The sequence below is a fragment of the Ursus maritimus genome, unplaced genomic scaffold (assembly GCF_017311325.1).
Source record: "Ursus maritimus isolate PB19 unplaced genomic scaffold, ASM1731132v1 scaffold_2, whole genome shotgun sequence".
Taxonomy (NCBI): domain Eukaryota; kingdom Metazoa; phylum Chordata; class Mammalia; order Carnivora; family Ursidae; genus Ursus; species Ursus maritimus.
In genome coordinates, this window is record NW_024424452.1 from 1,470,209 (window position 1) to 1,490,898 (window position 20,690).

General features: G+C 57.8%; 1 protein-coding gene across 1 annotated transcript in view; it reads right to left on the reverse strand.

Moving 5' to 3' along the window:
- Window positions 1-20,690, reverse strand: part of MAD1L1 (mitotic arrest deficient 1 like 1) — a 346,750-nt gene that overhangs the window by 66,999 nt on the left and 259,061 nt on the right. The window contains exon 16 of the mRNA XM_040634676.1: window positions 13,274-13,481. Within this exon, the coding sequence (XP_040490610.1) occupies window positions 13,274-13,481 (208 nt within the window). The remainder of the gene's footprint in view (window positions 1-13,273; window positions 13,482-20,690) is intronic.

Genomic DNA, 20,690 nt, shown 5'->3' on the forward strand with positions numbered 1-20,690 from the left:
AGAGACCGCGAGCTGCAGCTAAAAACTCGCCCACCAAAGTAATTTACAAACTTAATGCAATTTCAAATAAAAGCCAAAACCTCCACGGCTTTTTCTTCAACTTGACAGAGTAATTCTGAAATTCCTTTAGAATAACAAACAGGCAAGAAAGTCTCTAAGTGAAAAAAAGTAACCCCTTGCTCTCTACCAGATACTAGAGCTTATCTCAGAGTTACAATGATAAAATCAATATAGTAGAGATGAACGAAATGAACAAGAAACACAACTACGGATCCTGTTACGTATCTGAACCTCGCAAAGATGAAGACGTGCCATAAACGTGTGGAACGAGGAAGGATTACACGGGAGCTGGGCGACTGCTCAGTGGTTTGGGAAGAGGGCACCTTAAACCCTGACCTTGCTCAACACACAAGATAAGTTCCAAGTAAATCTTCAAATGTGAAAAATAAGCACCCCCCAAAGAAATCCCAGAAGAAAACAGGACTATTTATGAAAAGGACTTTCTAAGCTTAAAAGTAATAGAATTAATAGAAGAGAATCCAAAAACAGTTAAAACTTTTTATAGAAAATAATCATAAAGAAAAACTAGAAGCTTCTACACAAACTGAACAAGGAGGCGATCGAGGAGCGAGGACTTGGTGAGACCACCGTGGAAGAACAGATAAGACACACGCTTCCTCGTTAGTGAGTGAAGGAATGTGCATTAAAAGGAGGCACCATTTTTATCTAAAATTTAAAAAAACTGCAGTAAAACTGGCATTTTTTGGTGGACAGGGCTGCAAGGCCACCACCTCCAGCATCCAGGGCCGCTCCGTCACCCCGGACAGCCATCTGCCACACGCTTCGTACCCCGGGACCCGACACCTGCCACCACACCTGTTCCTTGACCGGCACGCTTGCCCTCCTAGTGTCCTGCCTTGGGGACCCTGTAGCGCGCAGCCCGGGGACTGGCTCCTCCCCCAGCACAGGGCCTCGGAGGCCCTACCACGCCCCCAGGTGGCCAGCAGGAGGTCACTCTGACACGGAGCAGTGTTCCACTGGCGGATGGACCGCCTGTTCCCCACTCGCCCGTTAAAGGCCATTGGGGTTGTTAATGGTTTTCCGTGACTATGTGACGCTGCTGGAAACACTCATGAGTTCCAGCTCCAGGGAAGATGAAGGCGCGAACTCAAGCCTGCCTTTCAGTGGAGGCGCTCATGCTGGAGCGTGCGCACGGAGCAGCTGCCCCCGCAGGCACAGGCTGCCGGTGGCTGAGGACGGGACCCGAGGGCCAACGGCGCCAACCCCACTGCTGTAACCGCAGGAGTCCCCGCGCCAGCCTGGGTGAGCGGACGCGCGCCATGTGCGATCTTCTCATCCGAGCGCATCGCGCTTCCCCCTCCGCGCAGAGCGCTGTTCTGTGCGGCATAAGGATCCTTGACGTGTTTCGCTGCACTCACACCCAGGAACTGTACTTGCCAAGAGTGAACAGGAGCAGCATCGTGTTTCTGACCTCAGTGTCCACGCGTCCACTGCAGCGCATCACACACAACACACGTGCTTCTCACGTACACACGCGCTCCCGCATCACATCAAGGCCGCAGGCTACGCGATCTGCTGGACCGCAGCAATCCATGCCGAACTCGCTTCACCGGTCTTCCTGTTTGTCCTCACTTCTTGGGGTTTTACACAGACAGTCATCTGTAGAGGAACACTTGTGCTCCCTCCCTTCCCGTCCCGATGCCTGCCCTTCCTGGCGGCCCAGACCGGGACTTCCACCACGACAACTCAGGGCGCTAGACCACGGCTGCCTTATTTCCGGTCTTGGGGAAGCACGGATCTGGCGTGGGGGTACTCGCAGACGCTCTTTGTCAGGCTGCGGGAGCCCCCTCTTGATTTAGTTTGCTGAGAGTTTTCCTGGGTGTTGAATTCTGTCAAATTACTCCATCAACTGATCAGATCACGCTGAGGCAGCGGATGACATCAATGGCTATTTGGATCCTGGAACAAATACAATATAAATTCCTATAGGTCTTGTTTTCTGTCCTGTCACTGGTTTTCAAATTAGGGTAACGTTTACTTCACAAAATGAGTTCAAAAGTGCTCCCGCTTCACTTTTCTTGAAGAGATTGTACAGAACCGGTGTTAACTGTCCTTTGGTAAAATTCAGCAGTGAAAGCACCTGGGCCTGGAGATGTCTTTCTTGGAAGCTCCAACTCCTGTAACAGTTACGGGGCTGCTGGGCTGCCTCCTCCACACGGGGTGAGCCTGATGGCTGGACTTCGCCAACGCTGGTGGCTGTTGCTCGCTTATTTGGCTCCTGGTGTGTGCCTCCCCGCCCCCCGACAAGAGGCACAGGAGCCTGAACTGGATGAAGACAGAGCTGAGAGAGGGACGTAGGAGAAATCTCTCTTCTTCCTCTTCTCTCATCCCCTTCTTCTCCGGGTCCTTGGCAACACCATGGAGGTGTGGGTGCAGCTAGGCGGGCGCCTAGCACCTCGAGAGCTGTGACCTCAGGACAGTGGGGTGAATCCCAGCTGCACCCCATGGTGTTGGCCCTAATGCTGATGCGGTTGTGGGAAGTACACAGCAGAGCAGGGAAAGCAAAGCTCAGGGTTTCTGGCCAGAAAATGTGAGGGATCAGGGAGGGGACTCTGGAGGGCGTGCCTGGCACCCACATGGGCCGTGGAGACTGTGGTGCAGGTCCTGAAACTCAACGGGTGTGGAAGCACAGCTCTCAGAGGGCACGGGGACTGCCCCCTCAGTCCACCTGCACAGACCACCTGCTGAAACCAACCGACTGAGATTAGTACTCTCCACAGAACTGCAAAAAGACCAAGACTCTCCTAATACGGCGTCCAAAACCCACAGAAAACATCCAAGATTAAGCAGCATCTGAAGAACCCAGAAAGTACTAACCTGCTAGGAAACACCCAGCCAACAGGTGTCGACACAGAGTAACGGAGACGGCAGAACTGCCAAGCGAGACTCTACAAACGCCCCACACGGACCTCAGGTGTCATCGTCCCCTCGGGAACAGCATTTACCACTGAAATAGGCTGCAGAGAGCATGTCGATGTACAGGTCCCTCCCCCAGACGCTGCCACTCTCCTGTTCCCCACTTTTAACTTACAAACACCATTATCTGCGATCTGAGTTTCCAGTGCTCTGTGTCTCTTACACTGAGGGCCAGTTATCCGAATGACTGCAGGTGACTCATCAGAAGCCGTGGAGGCCAGAGGTAGCAATGTCGATGTCCACTATGCTGACAGAACCCCTAACCCAGAATTAGCAGGGGCGTCCTTCAGGAGTGAGGGCAAGATGGGGTCGACACACGGAAGGAAACAGGGACCTGGGGCCAGCACACACCCTCTGAAAGAAACTCCTAGGGAGCCGACAGCAGGGGAAGCTTGGAATGTTGGGAATGAAGACAGAGCAACAGGAATTCTAAATGTCTAGGTAAAAATCCTGAACCGTTTTTCCCTCTTATGCTCTTTAAACTATGTATGACAGTTCAAAGGAAAAGCTACCACATTTCATGGCAGGGCTCTCAGTGTATGTGGAGGAAATGACCTGTGACCACTCGCATACAGGAGGCGGGTGAGCAGGAGGCCTGTCACGGTAAGATCTTGACATTCCAAGAGGTAAAACAGGGTACTGTGAAAAGTAAATGTGTGTATTGTGATCCCTGGAGAAGTCACTTCAAAAAGTGTCCAAAGAGATACAATGAATTAAAAAAACCCAAGCTATATCAAAATGGGATACTAAAAAATGTTCAAATAATCTGGAAATTGGTATAAATGGGAAAACAGGAATAAAACACAGAGAGGGCAAGCAAAACTAATCATACATGGCAGGCCTAACTCCAAATATATTAAAACATTACATTAAATATAAATGGTCTAAACACACCGATTAAAAGACAGACTACACCTTCCTATCGGATGAACACAGAGCATTTGCTAAGATTGCTGAGTATTGGCCACCAGACAAATCTTGAATTAAAAAACAAATTATACAAAATGTGTTCCCTAAATGTAATGGAATTAAACCAAAAATCAATAAAAGGAAGCCACCTGGAAAATCCCCAGACATTTTGAAACTAAAAACATATTTCTAAACAATGTATGAATCACAGAGGACATCTTAAAGGAAATTTGAAAAATTTTTGAACTGAACAGAAATGAAACTACAACACACTAAAATTTGTGGACGCAGCTAAAGCAGTACTCAGGTGGAAATTTATAGCATTAAATGCTTATTTCAGAAAACAAAAAAAAGATCTCAAGTGAGCAATCCCACTTTCCAGCTTAAGAAACAGCAAGAGGAAGCCAGAGCAAGCAAACCAAAGGAAGTAACAAGGAAATGAGCAAAAATCGGTAAAATCGAAAACACAGTAACAATACTGAAAAACCAATAAAACCGAAAGCTAGGTCTTTGAAAGGCTGATCAAATGGATAAATCTTCATCAAAGCTGACAAAGAAAAAAAAAAAAAAAGCGAAGACACAAATTACCAAAATCAGGAAGGAAAGAGAGAGTACACACTACAGACTTAGCAGAGATTATAAAATTAGTAAAAGAACAGTACAGACAATTCCTGTGAATCACAGCTTAGACATAAAGAACCAATTCCTACAAAACCCCACAAACTACCACGATTGACCCAAGAAAAACCAGACAAGCTGATACTCCTATGGTCTTAGTCCATCCGGGCCGTTGTCACAGAACGCCACAGACTGGGTGGCTTATCCACACGAGCTTGTATTCCTCGTGGTTCTGGAGGCCGGGGAGTCTAAGGTGAGGGTGCCAGATTTGGGGTGTGGTGAGGGTCCAGTTACTGGCTCACAGTGTCTTCTCACTGTGCCCTCACGTGGTGGAAGGAGCGAGGGAGCGCTCTAGGTCTCTCTTCTGAGGGCAGTGGTCCCATTCTTGGGGGCCGCACCCTTATGACCTCATCACCTCTCAAGACCCCACTTCCTAACACCACCACATTGGGAACAAGGGGCTCAACATATGAATTGTGTGTATTGGGAGGGGGGCGCTACCATTCAGTCCATGGTCCCTATAACTATTAAAACGACCCAAATCTACAAGTCCAGNNNNTGTTCAGCAGGTGTCTACAAAAGAGCTAAAGAAGAAGTAATGCCAATTTGACACCATCTCCTCTAGAAAACAGAAGAGGAAGGAACACTTTCTGACTCATTTCATTCATTATGCTGACAATCAAGTCAGACAAGGACAGGACAAGACAACTACAGACCAGGATGAACAATGACACAAAAGTTCCTGACAAAATATTAGCAAGTTGAATCCAGCAACATAAAATAGAAGAATATACCACAACCAAGAGGAATTTATTCCAGGAATACAAGGCTGTTTCAAAATTGAAAAATTTCACAAGGAATTCCCCACACTGACAGTCTAAGGAAGAAAGAACTCCCAATCTTACCCATTGATGGAGATACAAAATTCAACGTCCGACACGGTACGCCATCTCAGCACACTTACAGGGGTCCTCGACTCGACAAAGGGCATCTACACAGAGCCTGCAGCTCACAGCACTGGCAGGGGGAGGGACTGAACATCCCCCAGGAGACGAGGAGCGCGGCCGGCACGCCCTCGCTCACCAGCACTCAGCACCACACTGAAGTGCTGGCCAGGCAGGAGAGCAAGAACGTGGAACGCAGGCACCCGGGCTTTACGGGAAATATAAAACAGTCCCTCCTCACAAACGCGCGACTGCAAAGAATAAAATGAACAAAATCCAAACAGGACCCTCCTGAAATTGGGACATGAGTTCTTCGAGGTCACGGGACACAAGACCAACCCTACTCTATACACAACGCAAGATCAACAAGAAACAGTAAACACGCACACACACACTCACTCCAAGAATTTAAAACTATAAGAAGGAAACACTTCAGGACGTTTCCAACGAAGCACTTCGCGGTGTGTGTGCAGAGAATCAGGAACCGCTGATGGGTCAGTGGAGACACACGGTGTTCTGGGTGGAAGGACTCACCACCTAGACGTACGGTTCTCCCCAAACAGATCTGCAGACTTAATGGGACGCCATAAAAGTGTCCGGCTGAATCTCACATTTATGGGGAAAGGCAGTGGGACGGGAACGGGCAAGGCGCTCGTGAAGAGGATGACCGAGTCCGAGGATGTGTGGTACAGGCGATGAGTGTCCAGCTACGGCCGCCAGTCAGGGCGGCGGCAGCGAAGGGACAGGAGACGGGGCGCAGAAGGAGGCCCACGTAACTCAGCCAGCGGACGGGACAACGGAGCAAGGGTAATTCAGTGAAGGCACAAGATGCTTTTCCACGGCGGATGCTGGAACTGGACATTCACGTGAACCCCTCTCGAAAATCACCTCAACCTAAACCTCACGTCGTATGCGAAACTCTAGACAGATCACAGATTTAACTGTAAAACTAAAAAACTCTTGGTGGAAAACGTAAGAAAAAAGTGTCTTGACCTTGGGTCCGGCAGGGTTCTCCGATGAGACTCCTGTAAGAGGAAAATTCATTGTCCGAGAGCAAATGAAAAATGTTTGCTCTGAGAAGGACGCTGCTAGAAAATGAAACTCCCTGAACTCAATACAAAGAAAACAATCCAATAAGGGGGAAACTGGAACACAGACCTACCCCAGGGGACGCAGGGACGGCCCAGGGCGCTGCAGGCGCTCATCTTCAGACACGGGGAAGCGCCAGGTGGGACGTGACGTGCTGCACCACACACACACGCGTACACACGTGAACACACAAGCACACACATGTACGCACGCACACATAAGCACACACGCGAGCGCACACACATGTGCACGCACGCACACACACAAGCACGCACACGCGTGCACACAGGACAATCACCCCCGCAGCAGCGGCGCCCGCGGGCACACAGCCACAGGCCACGTGTGGACACTGTGGGACAGGGGCCAGTTTTTAGGAAGCCAACCACGTGCTGACCAGGGACCCAGCCGTTCCCCACCAAGAACGTGCCCCGAGAAAACGGGCTACTGCTCCCACAAGCACCTGTGTGGTGGTTTCCTGTCTCCGGCAGTTTGATATCGGTGTATCTGGGTGCGCCTGACCCCGTTCTGGAAGCGCGGGTTCGACGTCTGTTCTGTTTTAAAGCCTCTGTGGTGCTTTTCAGATCCACCCCAAGTGTGTGCACTCAGGGACAGGCCAGCGGCTTCAAAGACCCAGGCCACCCCTCCCTTCCCACCTGCTGCCAGGCCTGGGGAGTGAAGGCTGTTCTGCAGGGCGGGTAGGTCAGGAAAGCCCCAGACCGGGACCTTCCTGCAGCTTCCAGTGCCCGCCCCTGGGGGACAATGGGAGAGCTCATCTGGGGTGGGGGTCCAAGGTGGCTCAAGAGACCCTATGTTGCTCCCTGGATTCTCTGGGCACGTTGGTCTTCTTTCCCCACCCGATTGTGCATTCCTGGCTGGCAGCATGCAAGGGGAGCACTCGCTGCGGCCCCACACAGGGTTGGGCACACGTGGTGGGGGCAGGGGACAAGCTCAGGGGACCCCTGCCTGGAACAGCAGCCCTTCTCCCCTCCTATTCGGCCCACAAAGCCCAGCCTGAGCCCCTGCCCTGGCCCAGGCAAGCTGTCCAGCCGCCACAGTCTGCCCCCTCCCTTGTCTCTCTACACCAGGGCCTGCTCTGAGGCCCCTGACTCCCACAGCTCCTCCCTCACTCTGTCCTAAGGGCAGGGACAGGCCCCGCTGACACCTGTGGGTCCGGCAGGCAGCAGGTGGCCAGTGTTGCTGGCTAACGGGAGAGTGCCCCTGCCTCGGGGGCCACAGCGAGTCGCCCCATCTCCTCCGCGATAGCACCGTACCCTCACATATGTGACAGCCAGTGGAAGCCTGGGGTGACTGCCTTGCCGGAGAGCACGTGGGCGGCAGAAATTCAGACGGCCCGTGCTTGTGGAGCCACCCCACCACGCCTAGCAGCCAGACGGCACCTCTCTGGCTCACGACCCGTGGCCTTGCCGCTCCCCGCCAGCTGAGCCAGGCCGGCTGAAGCTGGGAAGCCGTAAGCCCGCAGAGAGGACGGAGTGGCTGAGGCAAGAAGCAGCCTGCTGTTTGTGCCCCAGTCTGCCTCCCCGGACACAGCAGCTGGGTTCCGGCGAGGAGCCCTGCACCCCACCACCCTCCCCTACTCAGGGACACCTTGGGATCAGCGGCACCCACACAGCCAGGCAGCAACAAACTGGATCACCTTCACTGTGTTGCTGATAAGACTCAGTTATTTTAATATTAATGTATTACCTGATTAAGCTGCAATTAATAATCTCCCTGGCCTAGCTGGGTATTGCAGGGGGCCCTGTGAGGAGCCCAAAGCCAGCTGGGGGAGGCTGAGGACTTAGGTTCCCACCAACGCAGGGGGCTGGGCCCTCATAGGGGTCGTTCGGCAATTCCTTTGCCAAAGACCCACAAGAATCTCAGACCAGCTCCCCCGAGCCCTGAGAGCTCAGTTAGCAAGGGCTGGCGGTTGCGCCCCTTCCCCCGTCCCGGCTACCCCGGCGGGTCCTTCTCCTCCCGTTCAGCAAAGCTGCTCTCCTCAGGGGGCCGGGCCCCCGCCGCCAGTCCAGCCGCCTGCCACGGAGCACCCGCTCCATCTGAGGGCCGTGCACACCCGCGGTGAGCTTGGGGGCCATTCTGCAAGGCCAGCTCGAGGAGGTGTCCTGTGCACAGCAGATGGGAGCCTGTCTGGACTGTCGTCAGGGAACTGGTCCCATTCCTACAAGGTCCATTGTCGGTCTGGGGGCCCCCGCATGTGTTTTCTGCCTCCTGTCTGGCCGTCCGCTCTAGCCCAGACCAGAGCAAGCCTGGCTTCTCCCAGCAGCACCGGTCCGCATAGCCGCAGGCCTGGGCAGGGGGGAGCTGCCCGCTCAGAGGTGGCAGGGCAGGCTGGCCTGCGAGATCCAGGGCGGAGGGTGGCAAGGTGGGGGGCATCTGCGGGCGGCTGGGAGGTATATTTCAGGGTACCCAGACACCCTGGCCAGGGGCCTGCAAGTGCTGAGGCTTCTGCGACTGGCGGGAGGTCATGGGCCCTGCGCTGCGGCAGCCGCGAGCACTGCAGACGGTGCGGGAGGCTCAGGGGAGGGTGTGTTTGCTGTCGAGCTGGAGCCTTGCAGGCAGAAACAAACACGGCCTCCACGGAGGCCCTCTAAGCCCCAGGCTCCGTCTGCGCGCCCACCTCCATCCAGCAGCAGTGGCCAACTGTCCGCCTGTGGGCTTAAGCGCCATCCGCGAGGCACCTGGCTGTCCTCACACGCTCCCGCAGGGCTGGGGCAGCTGCCTGGGGCTGGGGCCTCACCCCCCTCTCCCGCAAACACGAGACAAATGCCTGGCATGAGGCCGTGGGCAACCACAGACCGCAAACTCAGCGGTTCTCAGAGCCCCCGCTCCCCTGGAGCTCACCGGAGAGGTGGCTCTAGCCATGCCTCCCACCGCAGCAGCCCTGTGGCCACCCCGAGCCCTGAGCAGGGCCCCTCCCTGAGGACCTGGCCTCTGTCTCCGCGGACCAGCCTCGTGCTCGGTGGGGCCGGCACTCACCGGCCTTCACGAGCCTGACTTGCGCACACGTCTGAAACTCTAGGCTTTGTTTTTATGCCAACTCTGCCGCACAGGTAGGTCTTAGAGAGTACTCGAGAGTCCAGCAGAGGGTCAAGGACGTCTCCCACTTCTTCGGGGCATCGGCTGCACCCACTGGCTGGTTACTTTGGTACTCACTCCTTGCGGAGGAACCACGATGGCGTCAGCACTCCTGGGTCAGACCGCTGAGGCAGTGCCTACCGATCTCGGCCTTCTCCCGGGACACCATGCCCTGAGTCACTTGCATCTGGACCCCACGCTGTCCTAACGGCAGCCACTCGAGCCGGGCCGGGCAGGAGACCAGGACATTCTCCCCCACACTTTCTGCTTCCCCTGCAGCTGGGGACGGTCCTGTTTTTTCAGTGGCTCTGTTTCCTGGGTACTCATGACCGACTCGGCGAACCTCCCTAGCGGGTGCCCACGTTGAGGTACCCTGTGTGGTGGGAACCACCAGCTGGGAGTCCAGCACACAGGTGAGGAAAGCTTTGGTCCACACCATCTCTCAAAACACTGGACACCTTACACTCTGAGACCTCATCTGTCTGAAGCGGTTCTAGAACCTTCTGACCAGTCTCAACTTGCTCCAGCTGCTCCTGGGGCAGCTGTCCTGGGTCCTCATCTCTCCAGGTCTGGCGCTCGGGCTTCCTGTATCCACGTCTTGCTCCCGGGTTCCTGCCCTCATTTCATGGGCGTGCATCCTCACGGGCTTCGTGAGAGGGAACGTTGAGGTAGGGTTTTCCAGACATCAAACCTTGGAAACAGAACTGAATTCCTCCCTGACGGGCCTGAGCATGGGGCTGGCTGTGAGCCGCCGTCTGGTCCTCGGGCACTGGGAGTCCGGCCCCCGGCAGCTTTCTTGCTCCCCAGGCTGCAGTAGAGAACAGAGCGGCCTGTTTCTCCCTTTCCAGGACGCGACAGGTCCCCTCACTCCTGCATTTGTAAGTCCCACGACGACACATCCCAGTGTGGAGCGCCTCCCTCCGGCCCGCCGGGAGTCCCCTGGACCCCCGCCCTCTCCTGGGCGCCCCATGCCTCTCCTGCCTTCATCCGGCCTTCTGCTTTCCTGTTCACATACACTCCTCCAATTTTATAAGTCTTCTGTTTAGACTTTCATTTCACTTTTGCTGTTTTTAACTTCTAAAAGTTGATGTGTTTCCTCTTTGAAAATATTTTTCAAAGTAAAGCAACACATACTTCCTCCTCTCTGGAGACATCCTGTATGATCCCCGGAGGCTTTCTCTTCCCACTTGTGCTGTTCTCGCCCTGAGGGCCCGATAGTGCTGGGCCTCTGCTCACAGTGAGCAGAGGGCCCCACAGGTCCTGCTGGGGTAAGTGTGGCTGGCAGGGCCTCCAGTGTCTGCCTCTGCGACAGGAGCCCATCCGGAGGGGGTTGTGGTGGCTGAAGGGAGAGTGGGGTGGGCTGAGGTGGGGGTCCTGGCACCCATGTGCACCGCCTCTGTGTTCGCCTAGGCGTTCCCGTCCGGGGACCGTCTGAGGGCTGCAGGCGTGTCTGACCCAGCAGGCCCTACACGGAGCCCGACATCCTGGGTCCCGAACAAGCTCCTGGGGAGGCCCTGCCACTGCGGGGCCTGCTCTTTGGGAGTCAGGCTCTAAGAGGATAACCTTGGTTTTCTGTTTCCTCTCTTCGTTTTTGCTGGGGGAGAGGCCACTGCCTACTGCACGGTGTTGGGTGGAAGATCTGGGGCCGATGCCTTGTAATTACACCCTCCGGCAAGCGCCCTTAATCCTCCTGCCCCGGGGCCACCCGCCACCACCTCTGGCCTTGGGGGCTCCAGGGGCACCGCTCAGACAGGCTCTCGGCTCCACCGCTGCTCACGCTTCAACCACCCACCCACCAACTTTGCCGATTCCAAGTTTGCTACAGCAGCGCCTCTCTGTGGGTTTACATCTCCCTTGAAAATCAAAAAATAAAACCCCCAGACCTCCCAAGGTGTGCCCGCCAGCTCAGCCCAGGTCAGGCTGACGACAAAGGCAGACGGGACAGGGAGCTGCATCCAAGACCCCCGACCAAGAAGACACGTGGAGAACAAGTTTTAGGCAGGGCTCGGCACAGCTGAGGGGGACAAGGTGGCGGCTAGTGCCCCGCCGCCTCCACGGGGGCGAGATGACCCGCCTGAGAAGGAGGTCGGCAGGAGCTTCACACAGGAAGACCAACTCGGAAACGCACAGAGAAATGTCAAGGAAACAGCTGCCTCACCCTGCAACACTGACGGCTCAGCGACCTCGCCAGAGCCATGGTGGGAAGTGCCCCCCTCCCGGCCATGCTCCGTGCGCTGAGAGGCTGGCTTCTGCACATGGCCCTCACCACGGTGACCCTCACCGCGTACGGTGACCCTCACCGCGTACGGTGACCCTCACCGCGTACGGTGACCCTCACCGCGTACGGTGACCCTCACCGCGTACGGTGACCCTCACCGCGTACGGTGACCCTCACCGCGTACGGTGACCCTCACCGCGTACGGTGACCCTCACCGCGTACGGTGACCCTCACCGCGTACGGTGACCCTCACCGCGTACGGTGACCCTCACCGCGTACGGTGACCCTCACCGCGTACGGTGACCCTCACCGCGTACGGTGACCCTCACCGCGTACGGTGACCCTCACCGCGTACGGTGACCCTCACCGCGTACGGTGACCCTCACCGCGTACGGTGACCCTCACCGCGTACGGTGACCCTCACCGCGTACGGTGACCCTCACCGCGTACGGTGACCCTCACCGCGTACGGTGACCCTCACCGCGTACGGTGACCCTCACCGCGTACGGTGACCCTCACCGCGTACGGTGACCCTCACCGCGTACGGTGACCCTCACCGCGTACGGTGACCCTCACCGCGTACGGTGACCCTCACCGCGTACGGTGACCCTCACCGCGTACGGTGACCCTCACCGCGTACGGTGACCCTCACCGCGTACGGTGACCCTCACCGCGTACGGTGACCCTCACCGCGTACGGTGACCCTCACCGCGTACGGTGACCCTCACCGCGTACGGTGACCCTCACCGCGTACGGTGACCCTCACCGCGTACGGTGACCCTCACCGCGTACGGTGACCCTCACCGCGTACGGTGACCCTCACCGCGTACGGTGACCCTCACCGCGTACGGTGACCCTCACCGCGTACGGTGACCCTCACCGCGTACGGTGACCCCGGGCAAGCTGGGGCTCCCAGACACTCCCCCCTTTGCTGGTGGGCCGCTTTTCTCTGCACCCGCGGGACTTGGTGGGAACAGGAGGGTCACCTTCCTGAGCCGGCGGTGACGAGCTGTGGGCTCAGGGGGGTCACCCTGATTTGCGGAGCTGCACGGTGTGGGTGCGGCCCACGTTAGAAAAGGCAGCTTCCCAAGTCCGGGCTCACCCTGCACCGCTGCTGACCTCTGCACCAGCACTCTGGGCTCTATGAAAGGTACTTAGACCCGTGAAAGATGGTCCCCATTTCCAAGGAGTGTCGGATCTACTCATGATTAATGGGACACGTATACACTGAAAAATAGCATTAATCTGCGTGAGGGGGACTGGAAAGAGTTCAGCTACTTGCTTCCCCACTGCTACCGGAGTCCCTTCCTGCCGTGACCTGCAGCCCGTGAGGTGCTCGGGCCCAGGCCCTCCCGCGGCCCCCTGCCCACAGGATGGCTGACGGACGCAGGGGTGAGGGACCTACCTGTCAGCTCCTTGGACGAAGGCAGACTCGCGACGGCCTCCAGGTCGGCAGGGATGGGGCCACCTCGCTCCAGGGCGTGCACGAGCTCCCGCAGCTGCTTGCACTCCTCCTGCAGCCGGGCCTGGTCCTCACGGAGCCGCTGCTTGGCCGCGCTGGCCGGGTTCACGCTCATGTGCAGCACTTTGGTTCTGCTCTGGTCGTAGCTGCCCTGCAGGACCACAGGGAAGGTCAGCACGGCCTGGACCGGAGCCGCGAGGCTTTGGTGCTCGACGCGGGGCCTCAACAGCGGAGCGTGAGGGCAGGGACTGCCGCCCCCCCCCCCCCCCAGGCCTCTACGTCCTGACCAATAAGCCATGATGGTGCCGTTACCCGCCACAAGAAGTGGTAAGGAATAGCTGGGTGAGAAAACACGGAAAAACCCGCGACACAGCCCTTCAGAACGCTGCAGGTGCTCGGGACTACCCGAGTGCTTCTCCATCTTCCCACACAACAGTTGTAAAAGCTAACAGGAGGAGCATCTCGAACACTCAAAACACTCCATCGGCAAATATTCTCACGCCTGGGGGCCTTGCTCCCATGCTCCCTGCTGTCTCAAGGTCCATAGATGGAAAAAAACAACACAGGACTTAAAGAAAGACTGAGAAGAGTGCTCAGAGTCCCCACGTGGCCGTGCCCCATGTCCCTGTTACTGATAGCCGAGGGCTGTCAACGGCTTACCAGGGTGGACGTGGACCTCGCTCAGCTGAGTCTACAAACACTGGCAAATGCAGCTGCCTGTGTCTTTCACACTGAACACGCATTCACATGGACGGCTACCTCCACACCCCGCCAGGACGTGGCCCAGCCCAGCCCCTCCCCTGCTGCCCGAGCCGCCCACCCCCCAACACAGTTCGGCATCTCTGCTTCCCAGGCACCGAGATCAGCCCCTGTCCCGCTTCGGGGCGCTGTTCCGAGCACTGGAAGGTTGGTCTGTCACACTCAGGAGTCCAGCTTGGGCCGTGGCCTCACGGATGACGTCACAGTGACGCACACATCGACGGTTGCCGTGTGGTCAGATTCACTGGGTGCTGACAAACGCACAGGCATGTGTCCCAGCCCCACACTCACGGCCTCCGCGGTTCTGGCTTTTCCAGAACAGGGCTAGCTGGAGCCTTTTCAAACAGGCTTCTTTCACTTAGCGCTATGCACGGAAGGCTCCCCCCCCTTTGCTGGCTTGCTAGCTCATTTCTTTTTAGTGCTGAGTAACATTCCCTCTTGTGGATGCACCAGTTTGTGGGTCTGCTCACTTCCGAGGGGCACCTGGGTCACTTCTGGTTTTGGCAATTATGGATAAGCCGCTATGAGCAGTCATGTCCCGGTTCCGTGAGGACACAGGGGTTCAAGTAACCGTGTCCAGCTTTCCTGCTGCTTCATTCACCTGCCTGTGCTGGGGCCCCTGTGCCCATGGACGCCCCACAGGAGACCCCTCCTCAGCCAGTAGGCCCCTCCCGCTGCTCCTGCCTGCCTGGCAGCTGCCTCCCGTGAAGGGGCAGGCCCCCACCCTGCTGAGCGGACACCAGCCCACTCGGGCCCACGCGGAACCCCCTCTGCCTGACCCCAGAAACCAGCGTGATGGGGGCCTGCGACAGGGCGAGGCCATTGTCCTCAGTAGCCAGGAAAGGCTGGGAAAGAAGCCTCCTCCTTCCTGAGGCTACAGCTGGAAGAAGAAGTCCTCACTAACTGTCTACCACGTGTCCACCTCCGCCCTCCCGGCCTGGAAGAGGCCCGTCCACCCCAGGAAAAACAAAGTGAGTGACGCAGAGACGGAGAGTGAGTGAGGCCCGGCCTCCATGCAGTGCTCAGTAAGCATGTGCGGAATGACCTGGAATCTCAGACCTGACCAGGGCCCGGGTGAGCCCCTCAGCCTGCGGCAGGGGAGCATGGCTGCGGGGCCACCTGGCAGACGCCATGATGCAGGAGTCTCTGTGGTGATGACTGGGAGCCGCTGACGCAAGGACAGATGGGAGACCGGGGGAAAGGTCGTCTCCCCAGTAAATGGTATGGGGGGGCGACAGGATGCCCCAGTCGCCCTGACCCCACCGCACACACAAACCCCGACTCTGGAGGGAGGGCAAACCTACAAACAGAAGGTAAACAAAACAGCGTTAGAAGAAAATGAAAAAGGACATCGTGACCTTGGAGTAGACAGGTTTTCCTGAAACAGGTTCCAAGGTGCCGGCCACACGTGAGCACAAGCACGCTGGACTCAGAGCGAGAAGGCGACAGGCAGAGGCGGACACGTGACATACGGAAACCTGACACAGGACTCACGCCCAGAATCCCTAGAGAGCTCACACAAACAAGCAAGGCAAAATCAGACGATGCAAGTTTTAAAGTGGGCAAAAAATGCGAACGCTTCGCGCAAATGCCCGCAGGGCCAACAAAGCATGAAATGAGCGCAAAGTAATCGTCCGAGAGGTACCGATTAAAACGGCAGCAAGATACCCTGCGCTCCTCCCCAGACGCCTGGCCAGCACCGAGCAGACGGGAAACACCAAGCACCAAGGGTATGAGCGGCCAGAGCTGGCACTGCTGAGAAGGGGCACTGACACAGCCGCCCTGAGAACGCCACTTGGCATTGTGTCTGCTCGAGGAGAGCAGGTGCACGTCCTATGCCCGGAAACCTGGGCCTCGCACAGATGGATTCAGGCACCGACAGGGCCTGGTCCCGCGGTCCACGCCCATCAAACGCAGTGTGCGTTCCCCACGTGGAAGACCGTCCGTCTGGGAGAATGAGCATCACAAACAACACGGAACAGCACACGTCAGACACGGCGGAGCACATGCCATAAGTCCCGACGGCACATCCCACGGCAGCAGGCCACACTGCTTTGTGCCGTGGAGGGCAGGAGGGGCCGGCACGGGGGCTCCGGATGCTGGTTACCAGCGCGGTCAGTTAGAGGAAACTCGCTTCTGGTGTCCTGCCCCGCGGCCGTGATGGAAAGGTGCACCTGGTCACAAGGACAGTCCAGACAGCACCGGAACCGGAGTTCACTCACGCTCGGGAGTGGGGGCAGGAACACAGGCACACACACGAACAGATACACATGTGTGTGCAGACAGGTACACGTACATACGTGTGCACCCAGACACACACACGCTGCCCACACCCAGAGGGATGCACACACATACTCCTACAGATACACACGCATACACACACAGATGGGCACTGAACAGACTTACACACATGTATGAAAGTCAGAGAACCCCAAGGGGAAGGGGCATGGAGACCGCTGCCCCACTGCTGCTGGGCCTCTGCCACCTGTGGGATCTGCCTCTGAGACCCTGATGACCCTGTGCCAGCTTGGGGTGGGGGGGGTCTCACCTGCGGCCAGCAGAGGGCAGGGTGTGGCAGCCCGGTGGGGGCCCAGGGCCCCGAGGAGCCTGTTGGGGAAGGCACTGAGCGCGGAGGACTAGGGGCTCCACGAGGGTTTCTGAGAACCTTGTAAAAACCCCAAAGAAGAGAGACACCCTGTAGCTCCAGCTGAGTCACAGGCTCGCGGGCTGGAAGGCGGCGGGAGTCCCTCCAATGTGACGTCTGGGAAAGATCACCGGATGTGTGGACTCCATCGGCCCCGTGCAGCAGGGCAGAGGCCCAGGGGCGGCAGACGGGCTGGCAGCTTGCTTTCTGGGCCTCTGTGGGCTTGGAGGAGGGGGCGGCACTCAGGGAGGGAGTGCAGGCTTCACGGTCACATGCCTCCATCCGCCAGCCCACTCTGCATCTGCGCTGGGCACCCAGGAGCGAGCCATGAGCCAAGCAAAAACACAGACCCGACCCTTGTCACTCAAGTGTCCCCAAATGCTGTTCTTCTTTTGGTCTTCCTTCAACCCCTCAAAAATGTAAGAACACACACAGGCGGGCAGGCCTCGGGCCTGGACCCACCCCTGCTGAGCCAGAGGGTCAACTCCCTCCCCTCGGCCACAAACAGGCAGCTGGAGCAGGACACGACCACTGACACATTGGGGGGGGGGGGCTGTGCAGGGAGGCAGGTGCAGGGTGAATCAGGGGACCCGCGCCTGGACATTGAGGTCCTGGGGTGTCCTCCTCTGTTGTGGAGACGCCAAACACACGTGGGCAGGAAGGAGAACCAGCGCTCCCACCCAGGACCATGGGTTCTGATGGGCGGCCTATCGTTCTGTGGTGGTCCTCCCCTCAAGGGCGAACTGCAGGTATAGAAAAAGTATGCTAGGGGATTTCAGGATCCCAGCAGGGCTTAGCCAGATGGCAGGGGACAGAGGGAGGGACAAGAGGGGAAATCCGTAGTCTGATGAGGGTCTGATGAGTCAGGACCAATGACCCACTCTCTACAGTGGTCAACATGAGCAGGCCAGGCACGGGGAGGCCTCAGCCCCTGGTGTTCACAGCAAGGATGGCTCTCTGGGGTTGGCATCTAAGCCAATTCTGCTACACCAAGTCATCTCCCCACGGGGCGCCTGGGGGGCTCATTCGTTAAGCATCTGCCTTCGGCTCAGGTCATGATTCCAGCGTTCTGGGATCAAGCTCCGCATCGGGCTCCCTGCTCGGCGGGAAGCCTGCTTCTCCCTCTCCCACTCCCCCTGCTTCTCCCTCTCCCACTCCCCCTGCTTGTGCTCCCTCTCTCGCTGCCTCTCTGTCAGATAAATAAATAAAATCTTAAAAAAAAAAAAAAAAAGAGGCATCTCCCCAGTTTGTGGTGAGCTACAAAGGCTCCCATTCCTCACAACTCTGTCCATAGAAAGCAAGACCCCACCCACCCCAGCCGGTGGTCAGCGGCCACTGTGTCCCGGCTGGGATGACCTCTGACCTGGCCCTCCCCGGGGAGCCCAGAAAGGCTAGCTGCAGAGCCCAGCGAACAAGGCCCCATGCCTGGCCTCCACCTGCAGGGGGCCACCTGTGTCACGGAGAGGACCCCCGTGGGTACCTGCGGCCGGCACCAGGGTGAGGTTTGCTGCTGGCCACACTGCTCGCCGCGGCCTTGAGCTCCCCCACCTGGGGAACGTGGATGGTCCACCCCTCAGGAATGTCGGGGACCAACAGACTGACATATATTGTAGTCCCTCGTAGACTGTAAAGTTCTGTGCTGACGTGAACCATTTCTTCAGCGCATGGGCAGTGGCTGAAGCACAGACACCGGGTAAAGAAGACAGAAGGTCTCCTGGGCATGTCAGCTGACATGGGGGCCACAGCCGCACTCCCCAGGTGTGGGACAGGCCTCTGCCCATTCCCTCCATCCTGTGTGGAGCCGCAAGGAGCCGGCGGGGCAGGCGGGGCTGCATCCCTGACTCTGCTGGAGAGAGAGGACTCTGCACCCCGATGGGCTTGCAGAGGGGGTTGGGGACGGCCAAGCACAGCCATCCGCTGTCCAGACAGCTCCAAGTGCTGCTTGGGGCTGGGCAGGTGGCGCCAAGCCTGCCAGCCCTGGGTCTTAGGGAGCAAGCTCCCCAACCAGGCAAGATCTGCAGAATCAGGCCGTGAGGACGTCACATGCCCTGAGAGCACAGCCCGTGGCCCATCAATCCTGGGCATCCTAGCCCACCTGGCTTCTTTCCCCTTCACGGTCAAACTGACAAGGGAGCCTAAAGGCACAGTCTCCTGGCGTCACCCTGACTCTGCTCTGCTCCTGCCTGAGGATTGGTGTCCAACGTGGGCACCCCATTTCTCGGACCAACACGAGCATGTGACAGAAATGTGCCCACGGGCACAACTTGCTCCCTCTCCCCACAGTTGGGGCAGGCTGCTCCTCGGGAGACATTCCCAAGCATGAAGACCCACTGCAGGCCTGAGCCCCCTCTCCAGATAAGCAGCTGCAGCAGGAAGGTTCTGGATCAGGTCTCAGTGCCCACTGCCCTGTGCCCTTCCCATGGAGTCCCCCTTGGCCTCAAGGTCGACACAGGGCCTCGACGTCTGTGTGCGCGTCCGGCTTGCCCTCTTCTGATGCACTGGACGCTGCACGCAGACACCGGCACAGCCTCCCCAAGCCAGCCGGCCGCACGAGAGGCGCTGGCTCTTCCAGCCTCCCTGCAAGTCTGCCTGCTGAACACTGGAGTAGTGCCCGGGGAGACCAGCAGGGAGTCACCCAGACGCCAGCGAGAACAAGGTGGCTGCTGTGTTAAGCCACTACGTTTTGGGGTGTTTATAACAAAGCAACAGGGAATGGACGCTGCCTCTCGAGGAGAAACAAGATGCAGCACCAAGGGCACCCTGGTCCCCACCCAGCGGGCGGCAGGCTCCTGGGGAGGCGCTGGGGCCATGCCTTCAGGATTCTGCAAAGCAAGAACGGGCTGAGGGGTTACGCTCTGACCTGGGTCACCACAGTGCCAGGAGAGTGCGCCGCTGACCCCTGCCCCGTCCGGATTGTGCTGGAAAGTGGGAGGCCTCACAGCCAGCTGGGGTAAAGGACAGGTGCCACCCCTGGGAGGGCAGTCCCAGGCCCTCCCCCTGCTGTGGGGGCTGAGGGCCCACATGGCAGCACGAGGGACAAGGTGCCCTGCACAGAATCCCTGGGTCGGGCACATGCCCTGCTCCATCCTTCACAGAACCCTCATTTTAGGGCAAACAGGTAGAGAGCGGGTCAGGGGACAGAGGCTCGGGGCCCCGAAGGCTGGGGTGGGCGAGGCTCCTTCCCTCAGGCGCACTGGTCCAGGGAGATGAGTCTGGTGGGTTGCTCTCCTGTTTTCTGGAGATGGTTATTATGTGGGCCAGCAATCCTTTCTGCAAGTGGGCAGAAAGCAAATATTTAGGTTTCGTGGGCCGCACAGCCACTGCTGCCACTGTAGTGTGGGGGCAGCCACAGATGCATGTGGACACACGGGCATTGCCAGGTTTCAAGAGAACTCTATTTGCCAAAACAAGCGGCCCGCCGGACCTGGCCCATGGGCTCTGGTTTGCTGACCTTGGGTGGAAAGAATGTGAGGAGGAAAGCAGGGGATGGGAGGAGGGGTGGGGGGAGGAAGGTCCCCCCATGGGGACGTGCTACGGGCTATGTGGCAGGCCGCATGGAGGCCGGCCCAAAGGCTGGTGCCAGGGATGGAGGAGAGGTGGCCCAGGGCCCTGTCCCCAGCCCACGGAGCCGAGCCAGAGCACGCTGAAAACAACAGTGTGAGCAGACAGTGCTGGCAAGGATCAGAGACGGAAATAAGCACCCACGGACTGGAGGACAGCATGTGTGAGACAAAGACCGCACCCAGCTGGCGGGCACGTGCCCTTCATCCCGCATCACCCGGGTCCCAGCTGCTTCTCAAAGTCACATGGCACTGCAAGGGGCTCAGGAGAATCCTGATAAGCCGGCAATCCTGAGGGGGGGACAGCAGGAAGACCCCTACCTACACTATGAGGTGCCAGCGATACCGACACCGGGAAAGACGGTGAACTCACGGGAAGGGAATCGAGAGCTCACAG